General features: G+C 30.7%; 1 protein-coding gene across 1 annotated transcript in view; it reads left to right on the top strand.

Moving 5' to 3' along the window:
• The window catches only part of LOC106458826 (proton-coupled folate transporter-like), a 24,099-nt gene extending 12,556 nt beyond the window's left edge, over positions 1–11,543 (top strand). Inside the window, exons 2-6 of the mRNA XM_013918376.2 lie at positions 2,182–3,035; positions 6,074–6,310; positions 9,368–9,451; positions 9,791–9,947; positions 11,078–11,543. Of these exons, the coding sequence (XP_013773830.1) occupies positions 2,195–3,035; positions 6,074–6,310; positions 9,368–9,451; positions 9,791–9,947; positions 11,078–11,183 (1,425 nt within the window). The 5' untranslated portion in view covers positions 2,182–2,194 and the 3' untranslated portion in view covers positions 11,184–11,543. The remainder of the gene's footprint in view (positions 1–2,181; positions 3,036–6,073; positions 6,311–9,367; positions 9,452–9,790; positions 9,948–11,077) is intronic.
• Positions 11,544–12,001: the final 458 nt, after the last annotated feature.

Here is a 12,001-nt window from a genome sequence, read left to right as displayed (position 1 = left end):
TAAAGTTATATTCGGAAAGAATAAACCAGTTTTATTAAGTAAAGACTTGTGTCTTTAAAATTTCGTCGGAACGAAGTTACGGAAAAATCAATTAACAAACGGAGACGTAACAGTATATAAGCCCGGCAAATAAAGCGTCGAAATGATTGCAGATAGATAGATATAGAGACAGATAATTGAGTCAAGCGAACGGTAGTGACGGTAATATTAAAGTGTGTGTTTTGTTCTCGAGATTGCAAACGTATTGACTGTGGAAATTCTGTGTATTACAAAGTTGTATCGAGAAAGAATAAACTAGTTTTAATTAAGAAAGGACTTTTATCGCTGAAGTTTCTCGGAAAGAATTTCTATTGGAAATTAACAAACAAGCAGATACGTAACAATTATGTTCCAGTTAATTTCAACGGAAGCAAAGACACTGTTACCTATTATTTACTCTAAATTCCTGGTTTTTCCGGTGCTCTAAAAAGAATAATGTTTCGTTTGTGTAAAATATGCAATATGAATGTAAAGGCAGAATTCTATCAAATATATTCTAGGGGATCCGTCTAAAGTAATGTTATTTATGAATACAAATACCAGAACTATACAGCAAGGTACATAGGTGAAACAGAGAAAACTCAATACCAGGATAAACGAGCATAGTCTTCCACCTTCTCGCATTTTTCAACATAAAAGAAGATTGGTAACGACACTTCTGATTCATTTCATGTAATTTTTTAATGAAAACAATTGCAAAAGAAAATCAAGGAATCCACATTAATATGAAAAATAACAAAGAAAAAACCTATCTATAAACAAATATCCCTGCCCCTTACTGTAGTTATTCACCAATGATATTTCAAGTGTTTTATGATTGGTCCATTTAACCTTTTAAATTTTCAAATATAATTCTCCAACACTTACTTGTATGTTGTACTTTTTGGTAGCAAGTATACTTGTCTAAATTTACCCTGTTCCTGTTTTCATCTTTTTGTGTAGCTGTTCAAGTGTGTGTACACCACAGTTGAGTAGGGTGCAGACATCTCATTGGAGAGCTCTTCTCGCAAACAGCACCTATCTAAGATATAGTCTTTTAAGATTTTAAATTTTCTACAGTGTGATTCCCGCTGACATGAAAGTATTAATTTCTTCTGCCTCCCAAATAATCCTAGAAACACCACTGTGACTATTCAACTGACTATGGCATTCCTCATTTCCATACAATAATCAACAAGTTAACCAAGTTTTAGACAGTGGACACTTAGGTGATTTGATTAATTTCTTTCCTAAGAGATGACTACAAAACCAAGATTTTGTTAGAAAATACTGGGGAGATGTCTTTCTCGAACCTTGTTAAATCTTCTGTTGTAAATCACAGTGTCATTAAATTAATGATAGAAATTGTAACCTGGTCGTTTTTTTTTTCACCACAATCAGTGTTTATTGAACAAGCTTTCAACTTCTCTCTTCAAATTCGTCTTGCTTTTGTAAGTGTACTATAGTAAATTATTAGTTTTTAGCACCTTATGTGTAGGAGTTAATTAATATATTATCATTATACTGTTCAAGAACTTCAATGTATTTTGAATCTTTAATACATTACATTATTTTATGTTAGTTTAAAATTTATGACTATTCAGCTGCGTGCATATCTTGGTCTACTCATCTTCCACATGATGATATAATTACAAATTGGGAGTGTATCTCATCACCAAGACTGTTATAGTAGTTATTGATAGTTAATGCAGATAACTTAATTTTTAGTATTAAAATGTTTAGTATAAATTGTTTTTCCCATGGTTCATTCATTAGTTTACATTTAGAAATACTAATTGAAAAAAATTATTCAATCATAACCATTTTGTATTTAATACCATAGCAAAAACTGAAAATATTTTGAGGTTTTTAAACAATGCAATGTTTATTTTACAGTGAGAACTAGTGGTGCATTATTTCTCTGTTAGCACAATTCAAATTAAATTTTTAGGAACTTTAAGGTGTTAAAATTCATTTTTTCTTAATGTCATATTTTCTATGTTGATTTTAAAAAATAAGTTGTGAATTATTCTATTATTTATTTACAATAACATAGAAAAATGAAATTTTCAGTTTGTTTTAAAATGAACTTTTCATTAACATTTAGTATCTATTTATCATATGGATGTATTCCTACATTTTATTTATTTTTGTTGTTTTCAGAATAAGAAAACCAATGAAGTTGAGAAGCTTACATCGTTCTCACTTACCAATGAATCCTGTGATAGGTGGCCTTTTTGCCATTCATACTTCCATCTATTCACTTGTAAATCTCCTATTTTCATATAAACTATGTGAAAAAGAAACCAAAACATCTTGTTTAGAAACTGCTTTTAATGAAAGCAGCAACTATTCATTAAATAGAACAGATGCAGATACACTTACATTGTATTTTAGAATAACTGAAATGGCAATAGCTCTTGTTCCTTGTTTATATTTTGCATCATGGAGTGACAAACATGGGAGAAAACCTTGCTTTCTTGTTCCTTTTAGTGGTTCCATCCTTCGGGATCTTGGACTTATTATTGCTACTAATGTGATAGATATGGAACCAAGTTGGGTTCTTATTGCAGCTGTTCCAAGTGGTTTTACTGGGAGCTACATTCTTTTTGTTATAGCAGCATTTTGTCGCGTCTCAGACACCACTGACCATCGTTCTAGAACGTATCATTTTGGGATGTTAATTGGCAGTTGTACACTAGGAATTGCTGTAGGAACCTTAATAGGATGCCACTGGAGATCTCTGATCCCTCTTCATTTGTTCAAGATTGTCTGTACTTCTGTTTTTACTTTGTCCATTTGTATTCATGTCACATTAATTATCTTGGTGGTACTTTTTATGGATGAGACTGTGCAACAGCTAGGGGATTTTGATGGAAGTTGTTGGAGAGGAATCATTGCCCCCAGCAATCTGGCTGGTTGCCTAAATGCCGTCTTTAAGAAAAGGACCCATAACTTCAGATTTTTCATTTTGATTCTCTTGTTTGCATTCATCATTGGACGTATAGCTTTTTATGGTATGTATAAAGGTTAGCCGTATTTTGAGAATATTTGTTCAGAATTCAATAACTATGCTTCAAATTTTAAATATTAATGCTTTATAGCAAAAGCATTTCCTCATGTTTTTTTAAACCATTTTACATAAGTTGAGACAGGCATAGTCACAAGGTGTCTCTGTTTAATGTAATGAATTAATAAAGTTATAAACACTAATTAAATCTAATTTTTGGGGGATGATTCCAGAATATGAACCAATATCTTTATTAGCAGGTTTTAACAATGTGTGAAAGTGTCCCAGAAAATCCTGTTGTTTAGAAATTTACAACATAGTCTAAGTGTCATGTAACATACATAGTAAGCATGTCAGAAGGTCCAGTTGAAATTGTAACTTTTTAAAAATAAGTAATCTGTATAAATATCAAGAAAAATTAACTTCAGAAAGTCATTCTATTAGATTTAGAAGCTTTTTTTAAAGTAGGTTTGTTTTAATTGAGCAGGTGCTGTTGACTTAATAAATTGGTACGCTTTGAGTTTTTTGAATTGACTCGTGTTCCTTTATTTGTTTGACATTAAATCTGACATGTAAGTCTATTTTCTACATCTTCAAATAATTGATATGTCTACCTATAATTGTTTTTTTTCTTGTTTATGATGAAATAGTTTTGTAATTACCTTCTGAAAACTAACTTTTGAAGACTGATACTCAAGATTGTTGTTTGGTTTTACCATTGTTCATAGTTGCCAATATTTTAAAACTGAAAAAGATGGCAAACAGGTGTGTGCCAAAGGCAATGCACCAAGTATAGAAAAAAACTTGAAAAAGAAACTACTATATATGCATCTTCCTGCAATATGGAAAAAAAAACAACTTATAAACTTGGTGACACTTGCAAGTATGACCAGAAATATAAGGGACATCCAAAATTTTGATAGTTTGATCAGAAAAATGAGGAAGCTTTCTTTTCAATCTATATTTTGAAATGTGGTAGTTTCAGTGATTAAAAATGGTAAGTAGTGAAAATAAAGTCTTAAAATCAGTATGCAATAGGGTTGGCAAACATGGATTGCTTAAGCTGTTAGTTTTTCTCCAAATGATAGAAACTATACATAATTAAAATGCTAGCAAAATATTTATGATCACTGGTTGTATCTGTTACGAGACAGTTTAATGTGTTTCTGCTAAGATTGTGTTGACATGTAGTGAATGTTTGTTTAGTGTACAGATGGAATTATTTGTATATATACCAAAAGCACGAAAATTGCTTGGTTATTTTGTGAAAAAAATTGGAAATTTTGTTGATAAAAATGAATGTGTATAAATTGTTTTTGTATATTATTGCATCAACTGTGAGTGGGGAAATGATCCAGTGGTTTAGTAACTTACATTGTTTAAGTTTTAGAACATCTGGTGATGTGCCAATTACAGTATTATAAATATGCTCACTGTGAATGTATATGATGATTAGAAAGCTTTATTATATTGAAACCTAAAATATAATGTAATTTTTTATTTGTTTTCATGCTCAGGTGAAATTTAGCAGACTATTGCAAAAATATACATCATAGGAATATAATATTTTATATAAAACAAAAAAAACTTTCTCTTAATGTTGCCTCAATAGCTTTTAAGAAAATTAACATACTTTTCATTTTGAAAGAAACTGAATGTGATAATAACTATTTCTTAGGCATGTTAGCACAGGATATGGCAGATGTAGTATGTTTTTAAAATAATATAAGAAGTGATTATAAAGAAAGTTTCATGTGGATTCAAATGCCACAATTCTCACTTGTTGCCACAAGGGGCTCCACTGTGACCTAATGTTTGATAAATCACAAGCTGTTTAAAATGTGCTCCTCTAGTATCCATGTGACAGTAGACATTAAAACAACAAAATAATACATGTCATTTGGTATGTTGGCTGCTTTCTGGACAGTTGAATGTTTGAAGTCTGTAGTTGTTTAAGACTTCCCATGGTACATGTGTGGCTTCAGAAATCTCTCCTATAACCAGCAGTTGGCTGGTGTTAGGTCTGGTGAACAAGATGACAATTCACAAGGAAAGTAACTTGAAATGATTCTTTCCTGAAAATACTCCTGCAAAACATGTTTCAGCTGGTTATCAATATCCAGAGGTACATAGTATCTATCACATTTTGTTGTTGCAGTATGGGGGTCACATTGGTTGTGATCATTACATGGCATGCAGAATCGACTTTGTGGATTTTCTGTCCATGTGCTGATGTTTTTTCAAAATATTATGATCTATTAACAAAGTTTTTACAACACTGTAATTTCAACATAAGTAAAGTCTTCACAGCATTGTCACCTTATCATCATGGATGTGTGTAGGAAATGTTACATGTAGATTAGTTTCTGACAAGGTAAGGCAGTTGTGCACGTTGAAACTTTCAGAAACCAAGACCCTTTACAGATGTTATGCACTTTACAGTATTCCCTGAGAGCATTGCATCCTTTGGTGTAATAATATTTCACTAGTTCTCCTCGCTACACACTTGTCAGTTCCATGTTGGATGGATGAGTTTCATTACGTTTGACAAGCTAATTTATACCAATGGGAAATATGCTAAAGAAACCACAGTGGTGTCCCTGGTGGCAACATCTCACAACTGTAGCATTGCATTCGTACGATATTCTTGACACCATTATGCAATTGCACTTTTCTATGTCATACCATTTGTGAGATATGGTGTGCTGAATTACAAAACTTTCTTATTAATCAACCTGTAATTCTAATCATTGTAGACAAATGCCAAAATGTTTTCTTTGTTACTACCCTTGAGCATAATAAAGGCTTACACTTAAACTGGGGTATTTTTAAGGTATATTGTGCAACTTATTTGAAATATAGCTTACTTTCAAGAACATTTCTAAAATATTAGTAAAAATAAAAGTTGACAAAGCTTAGTACATAGGAGGAGGGGAGTTTAGTTAAATTTCATATTTTAATTATATTTTGTTCTTAGTTTTTGTTTTTCCAGTGTGAATTTTTAGATCAAAATATATTTTCTTATCACAAATTTTTACTATCTAGGAGAGATGGCTATGATGTCAAAGTATTATAGTACTAACTTTTCATGGACAGAGGAGACTTCCATGGTGTTTGAAAGTGTAAATGCTCTACTGCAGGCTATTGTAGTTGTTTTGATTGTGGCCACAGCTAGAAGTTTCTATTTTGAAGATGCATCTTTAGGTATAGTTGGTTCATTTGGAATAACATTATCCTCACTTCTACAGGCTTTGAGTCCCAGTCTCATTCTTGCAATCTTAGGTAATTACTTTATTTTGCTTCATTGTGTTAGTGAACTGTTATGCCTGAACATTTTTAAACACTGTTTTGTTTGTTACATACATGTTATTTTTAATAATATTTTAGAGAAAGTTTGAACATTATTTTCTTTTATATGAGCTATTTTCATTTATATTCCTTGTAATGTGTTAGATGGTACTGTAGTTATTTTTCAACTTTATGTATGTTCCATACTTAAAAGCATTTCAGTATCAAAACCATAAAGCAAAAATATTTCCATTGTTAGTTTTTATTCATATCAATTTTGCACAATACCTACCACTGCAATCAGGATACTTGTTTTGCAATTTTTCTTTAAATGCATTTTCAAAAATCTTAGATTGTATAATTCATTTTCAATGCTGAAATGTAATATCTTTCCACCATGTATTTAGATTAAAATGTGAAATAAGTGTTGTTTTTTTTATATTTGTTTGAAACCTTAAAGTTTAACTAAGGGATCCTTCCAATTTTTGGAGCCCAGATGAAACCTGGCCATTGGTTGGATGCTACCTAGGGGTCACTGGTTGGAGAGCTCTGTCTGAAATATTATATTTTGCTTTGTATTAATGTCTCACAATATTTTTATTCAGCAGTAAATACTTTTCAAATCTTTTAGAGCAGATAGTTATAAATTTGACAAACATCTTTTTTACAAATTTAATACACACATCACCCTAATATGTTGTATCTACTATAGTAAAAATAACTTCTAGAGTATGTGATTATGCTATAATTGCTTGTTTCATATTGGCTACTTTTAACTTATACAGGTGATTGTGTTAGAGCTGGGCAATCAGTGGAATATGCTAACAGATTAATAGTATGTGATTATTAATCAGTTGCATTCAACTGATCAATTATTATGACAAAATGACTTAAAACAAAAACATTTATAATGATACAAATTGGGTTTTAATACATGTGGTGGGCAGAACACAGATAGCCCATTTTATAGTTGTGCTTAACTACAAACAAATATAATAAAGTATTTCAATTATTTGGGTAGTTGGAATAGTCAAAAGTAGTAATAACTGGAAATCCTAATTTTAATTAGTTGAATATTTTTGTGAGTTATGGCACTAATTGATTAAGCAGAACAAACTTGAATTAAATGAAAATAACAATGAAAAATCATAATGGCAATATTTCAGTTACTGGATAGCTGGAATAATCAAAAACAATAGTAACAGGAAACTAATTTCAATTAGTTTATCATTTTCATATTAATTGTAATTTTAATTACTGGATAGTTGGAATAATAAAAAAATTATTATTGGAAGCATTATTTCATTATTTTACATGACATTAATTGATGTAGTCACTGCTCATAGATAATCAATTATGTTGACTAATCAAATTAATTGCCCAGCTCCAGTCTGTACACGGTGTTTTTTTTCCTCAGACATGGTATATACCAAGCAGTAATGGTAATCAGAAACACAAGATAACAATAGGATGGGGATTTTTGAAAGAGATGGGATATTATTTATTGTAGGTCAACCAATTTGGATTATAAACTACAAATATACACTAGTGATGTTGAAGATGTGGCCTTCCAAACAACATTTCTCAACATGACATGGTGTAGTTCCTCTATTGTTCTGCAAGCTTTGCTATAGCAGTTCAGTAAACATCAGGTATGGAGTTACTGTTCTTGTTGCATAAAACTGTTTTGTTGAATTCCTGGGATATTTGTCCATATAGACTATCCCTGAGAGGTCCAGAAAGATGAAAGACACAAAATACTAGATCAGGACTATGCAGGATGTCAAAAGACCGTTGATCCAAACTTGTCAATTGCATTTATTAGAAAATGAACAGTGTGGGGTTTAGCATCACTATGTTGCAAGAAAACGCGACTGTAGGGAATTATTAGCCGTAATTTTGTACCGAAGAGCAAATCCTGTTTCTCATTTGGTTACACTCTATTTTGTAAAAGGAATGGCAGATAAACATAGCCGTGGAGAGTCTTAACTGTATTTTTATTACATTATATCCTTATTTGATGAGAAACTTTTACTTTGAGATACAAAATATTTTGATATTACAGTGTTTCATAGTTCCCTTTCACAACAATGCATACACAACCAATGTGTACAAAAGTAGTACTGTGGCATGTCCAGTTGTCATTGGAATGAAGTACTTGCCAAGTCAGTTGCAGCAGCTAGTCTGGTGTTGAAGGAATAGATGGCTACAATAGTAGCAACAGTAGATGTAGCAGAACAGTATAAATTACAGCAGTAGAAGGGGCAGTACTAGTAGTAATAGAGGCAGCAGTGGCAGTAGCACCAGGGCAGCTTCACCAGCATAGCATGTGAGGGAATATAGACCAGTCAGTGGTTTTTTCTCTGTTTCAGACAATCAGGAACTTGTACTTTTGACGAGACCAATCTTGGTATGCCAGCATGAACTCTTCTACTTTATGAAAGAATAACACAGTCTAACCAACTCCATAAACTCTGCATTTTGAGGCCAAACATTATTGATAGATTAATTTTTTTGCCAGTAAAGTGTGTTTTGTTTAGATCATCCCCTTTATTGGACTACTTTTTTTTTGCTCTAGCTTGAATACTAGAGACCATAACATTCTCTTTAGCCCACCAAATTCCCTGAGTTCATTCTTTTTGACTGTATGGGTTTTAAAAAGGAGTCATGCTAATAGTTTTTCTGGAAGCAAATATAGTTTTGAAGGAATATATATAAATATCATGTTATGTATTGTAGCTATTTAATTGAAATGTAATTACAGTTTTTATGCAAAGCTACATGCAAGAACTTTGGCTGAAGATTGTTTTTACATAAACATTTTCCTGCTAAACATTAGTCTAAAATTGTTATTTTGTCAATGATCTATAATTTTACAAATAATAGTCATAATCTGTAATCTTTAAAATGAGAGGCATGTATAATCTTGCATAATCAAAAATTACCTGAAAACATAAAAAGTAAAAAAATATTTTTGGGATAACTGCATGGAAATGATTCTTTTGTGACAACTTATCTTATTTAAAATGTGTACTCTTCTGTATTTTGAAGCTTTTTTTGCACGATCTCTTGCTCTGTTGGTTCCAACTGCAACTTTGTCATTGTTGTCAAAACTAGCTGATACCAGAGAATATGGTAAGAATTTACTTTTATGTATTTATGCTTTTTTTTATTGTATTATAACATTTTGTTTTAAATTTGTAGAAATTTTCTAAATTTCTTCTCAATTTTTGTAAAAGTTAAATATATAGAATTTTCTTAATTCAAAAAGTTTTGTTACCAAGTAAAATAAATAGCTGGGAGGTGAAAAATATGAAGTTGAAAAATATACATTTTCAATGTGTAAATTTGAATAATAATGTGTTATTGGAAATTGTAATTTGTGTATATTACTTTTAACTAATTCCTTGTGAATTAACAAAATTGTATTTCTTTCTGCACAAAAAATAAAAGTTGATTTCTATTATTTTTTAGGAAGCTTATTTGGGAGTTTTTGGGCTCTAGAACTTCTGCTACCCACTGTATCCACCATCATCTCTAAAGGGATTTTTCAAGCTTCCTTACCAGATTATCCTGAACAGATATTTTTGTTTTTAGTTTTTTTAACAAGTATAACACTTCTTGTATTTCTGTAAGTTCAGAAAGTATACTTTCTTTATATTTTACTTGAACTACCAAACCACTAGACTTAAGTTTCATAATAAAAACCACACTATTGTTCTTTATACAGTGATTATCAAGCCCAAGAGAGCACAAAGCACTATTTTTTTTGTTTAAAAGAAAAAAAAACACCATCGTGATACAACAGTGTCACTTACCCCATTCCTAATAACTTGCAGTTAGATGTCTTCTTATTCCTGTTATTGATTTCTGGATGGCATATCTTTGTTATAGCATTATGTGTGCAACAGTTAAGTGAAACGTGACATAAATATACCATTTCTAATTGTTTCTTCCTTTCAAACACTATCTTCTTTATGTTCACTATGATATGTTCTTTTCCCCAAATATCTTATAGTTAAGTTCTTTTTTTTTATCATTTGTAATAATCTGTTGTGGAATTTGATACCTTTTGATGTCTATCTGTTAATAAGATGGTTATTTTTCTTAATATCACAGTTTCATCTGGAGGGGTGAAAAAGGTGCAATTACCTTAGATGTTTAACCTAACAGTTTATAATTAGATATTATGTTCTTTGTAACATTTGGGTGTTTTTGTCGTAAGATCTCATATCTCACTTAAATATCTCATAATTGATTGCTTTTTCTTTCCTAGTAATTATTTAATGTATATTTTGCTAACAGTATAATAACTAACATTTTATTAGTGGACTTTACACCTCTTCTCTGATTTGGTAACTTGCTTAGGACATTTTGGAGATAAGAGCATAGGTATTGCAGAAGAATGGCAAACTTTTTTCAACATGTTCAAATAGATTAAAAAGCTCATACTATTGAAGTTATGAATATAAATGATGAAATTTACAATACATTTTTTAGTATTTTTAAAACAGTTTGGACCTTAGGCTAGTTTCTCTGTATTAATATTGAAATAGCTTTTTTAAGGTTAACATAAATTAATCATAATAATTTACATTATTTTAAGTTGTCCATTCTTTATTGTATGATTTATGAATATTGTAATAAAACAAACGACACTTCCGATATTTGACTACACTGAGAAGCAAAATGTTTTATTTTGGTTTTCTCATTTTTCATTTTGAACAGTCCAAAGTAAACAGTGCTATTAATCTTTTTCAGCTATGTTCGTCGCAACTTGCATCCAGAGCTATTGGGACACATTGAAAGCACTGAGAGAATCCCTCTTGTTGAGCAGCTGGATATTGTTAAAGGAGAAATTTTCTAGTTTAATGCATTTAGTTTTGTTAGTTTCAAAACTCTGGTATTTTTGTACAATTTGATATATATTTCACAAACTCTAGTTAATTTTTAAGAGAAAAAATGTAGTATGTCTCTTCAGTTAATAATTTTTCAAGAATCTTTATTGATGAATCATCATTATGCAAGATACTAAAGGAACTACATTCCAGCTATTTATTAACATTTTACTTGTTGAGAAGCTATTTTTATCTTCTAGTGTTATTATATCAAAGCTTCAAAACAAAACTGATCTGTTAGCTTAAAGTATGATAAGTGTAAAAAAACTGTTACTATATATTACTTAGAAATAATTTTATAAAACAAATAAATGTATTATAAATTTGTATGTGATATTTTGTTTTACAATGCTTATGATCACCAAATTTCTGACTTAACTATCACATAGCCTAAAATCAAAATTCACTCAACAACTAGTTAGTTAGCACATATAATGATTCACCTAAAATAGTAAAGGTTATGCAACATTCATATACTACTTAGATAATTCTTTTAAGATGATTAAAATCCTCATAAAGATACATAGATTGGTATAAACTATGTTATTGCATAATCAATAAGTATAACAACGACAGCCATTTTCTCACCCAATGGGTATATATGAGCTATGAAGTTTGATTTAGTTTATTGTACAAATTCCACTCGGGAGGAAACCTCCATGGTCCACCATTCCAGCAACTGGGAACCAGAAGTGATAAGGACTCCTGTGCTCCACTAGAAGAAGGGGAGGGGGGGATATGTGTTGGGGAGTCTGCAGGAATAATACAGAAGGAAGACGATACCTGT

This window comes from Limulus polyphemus, unplaced genomic scaffold (assembly GCF_000517525.1).
Source record: "Limulus polyphemus unplaced genomic scaffold, Limulus_polyphemus-2.1.2 Scaffold520, whole genome shotgun sequence".
Lineage (NCBI taxonomy): Eukaryota > Metazoa > Arthropoda > Merostomata > Xiphosura > Limulidae > Limulus > Limulus polyphemus.
Note: the sequence above shows the minus strand (reverse complement) of the source record. Positions and strands in the feature narration are given on the sequence as shown.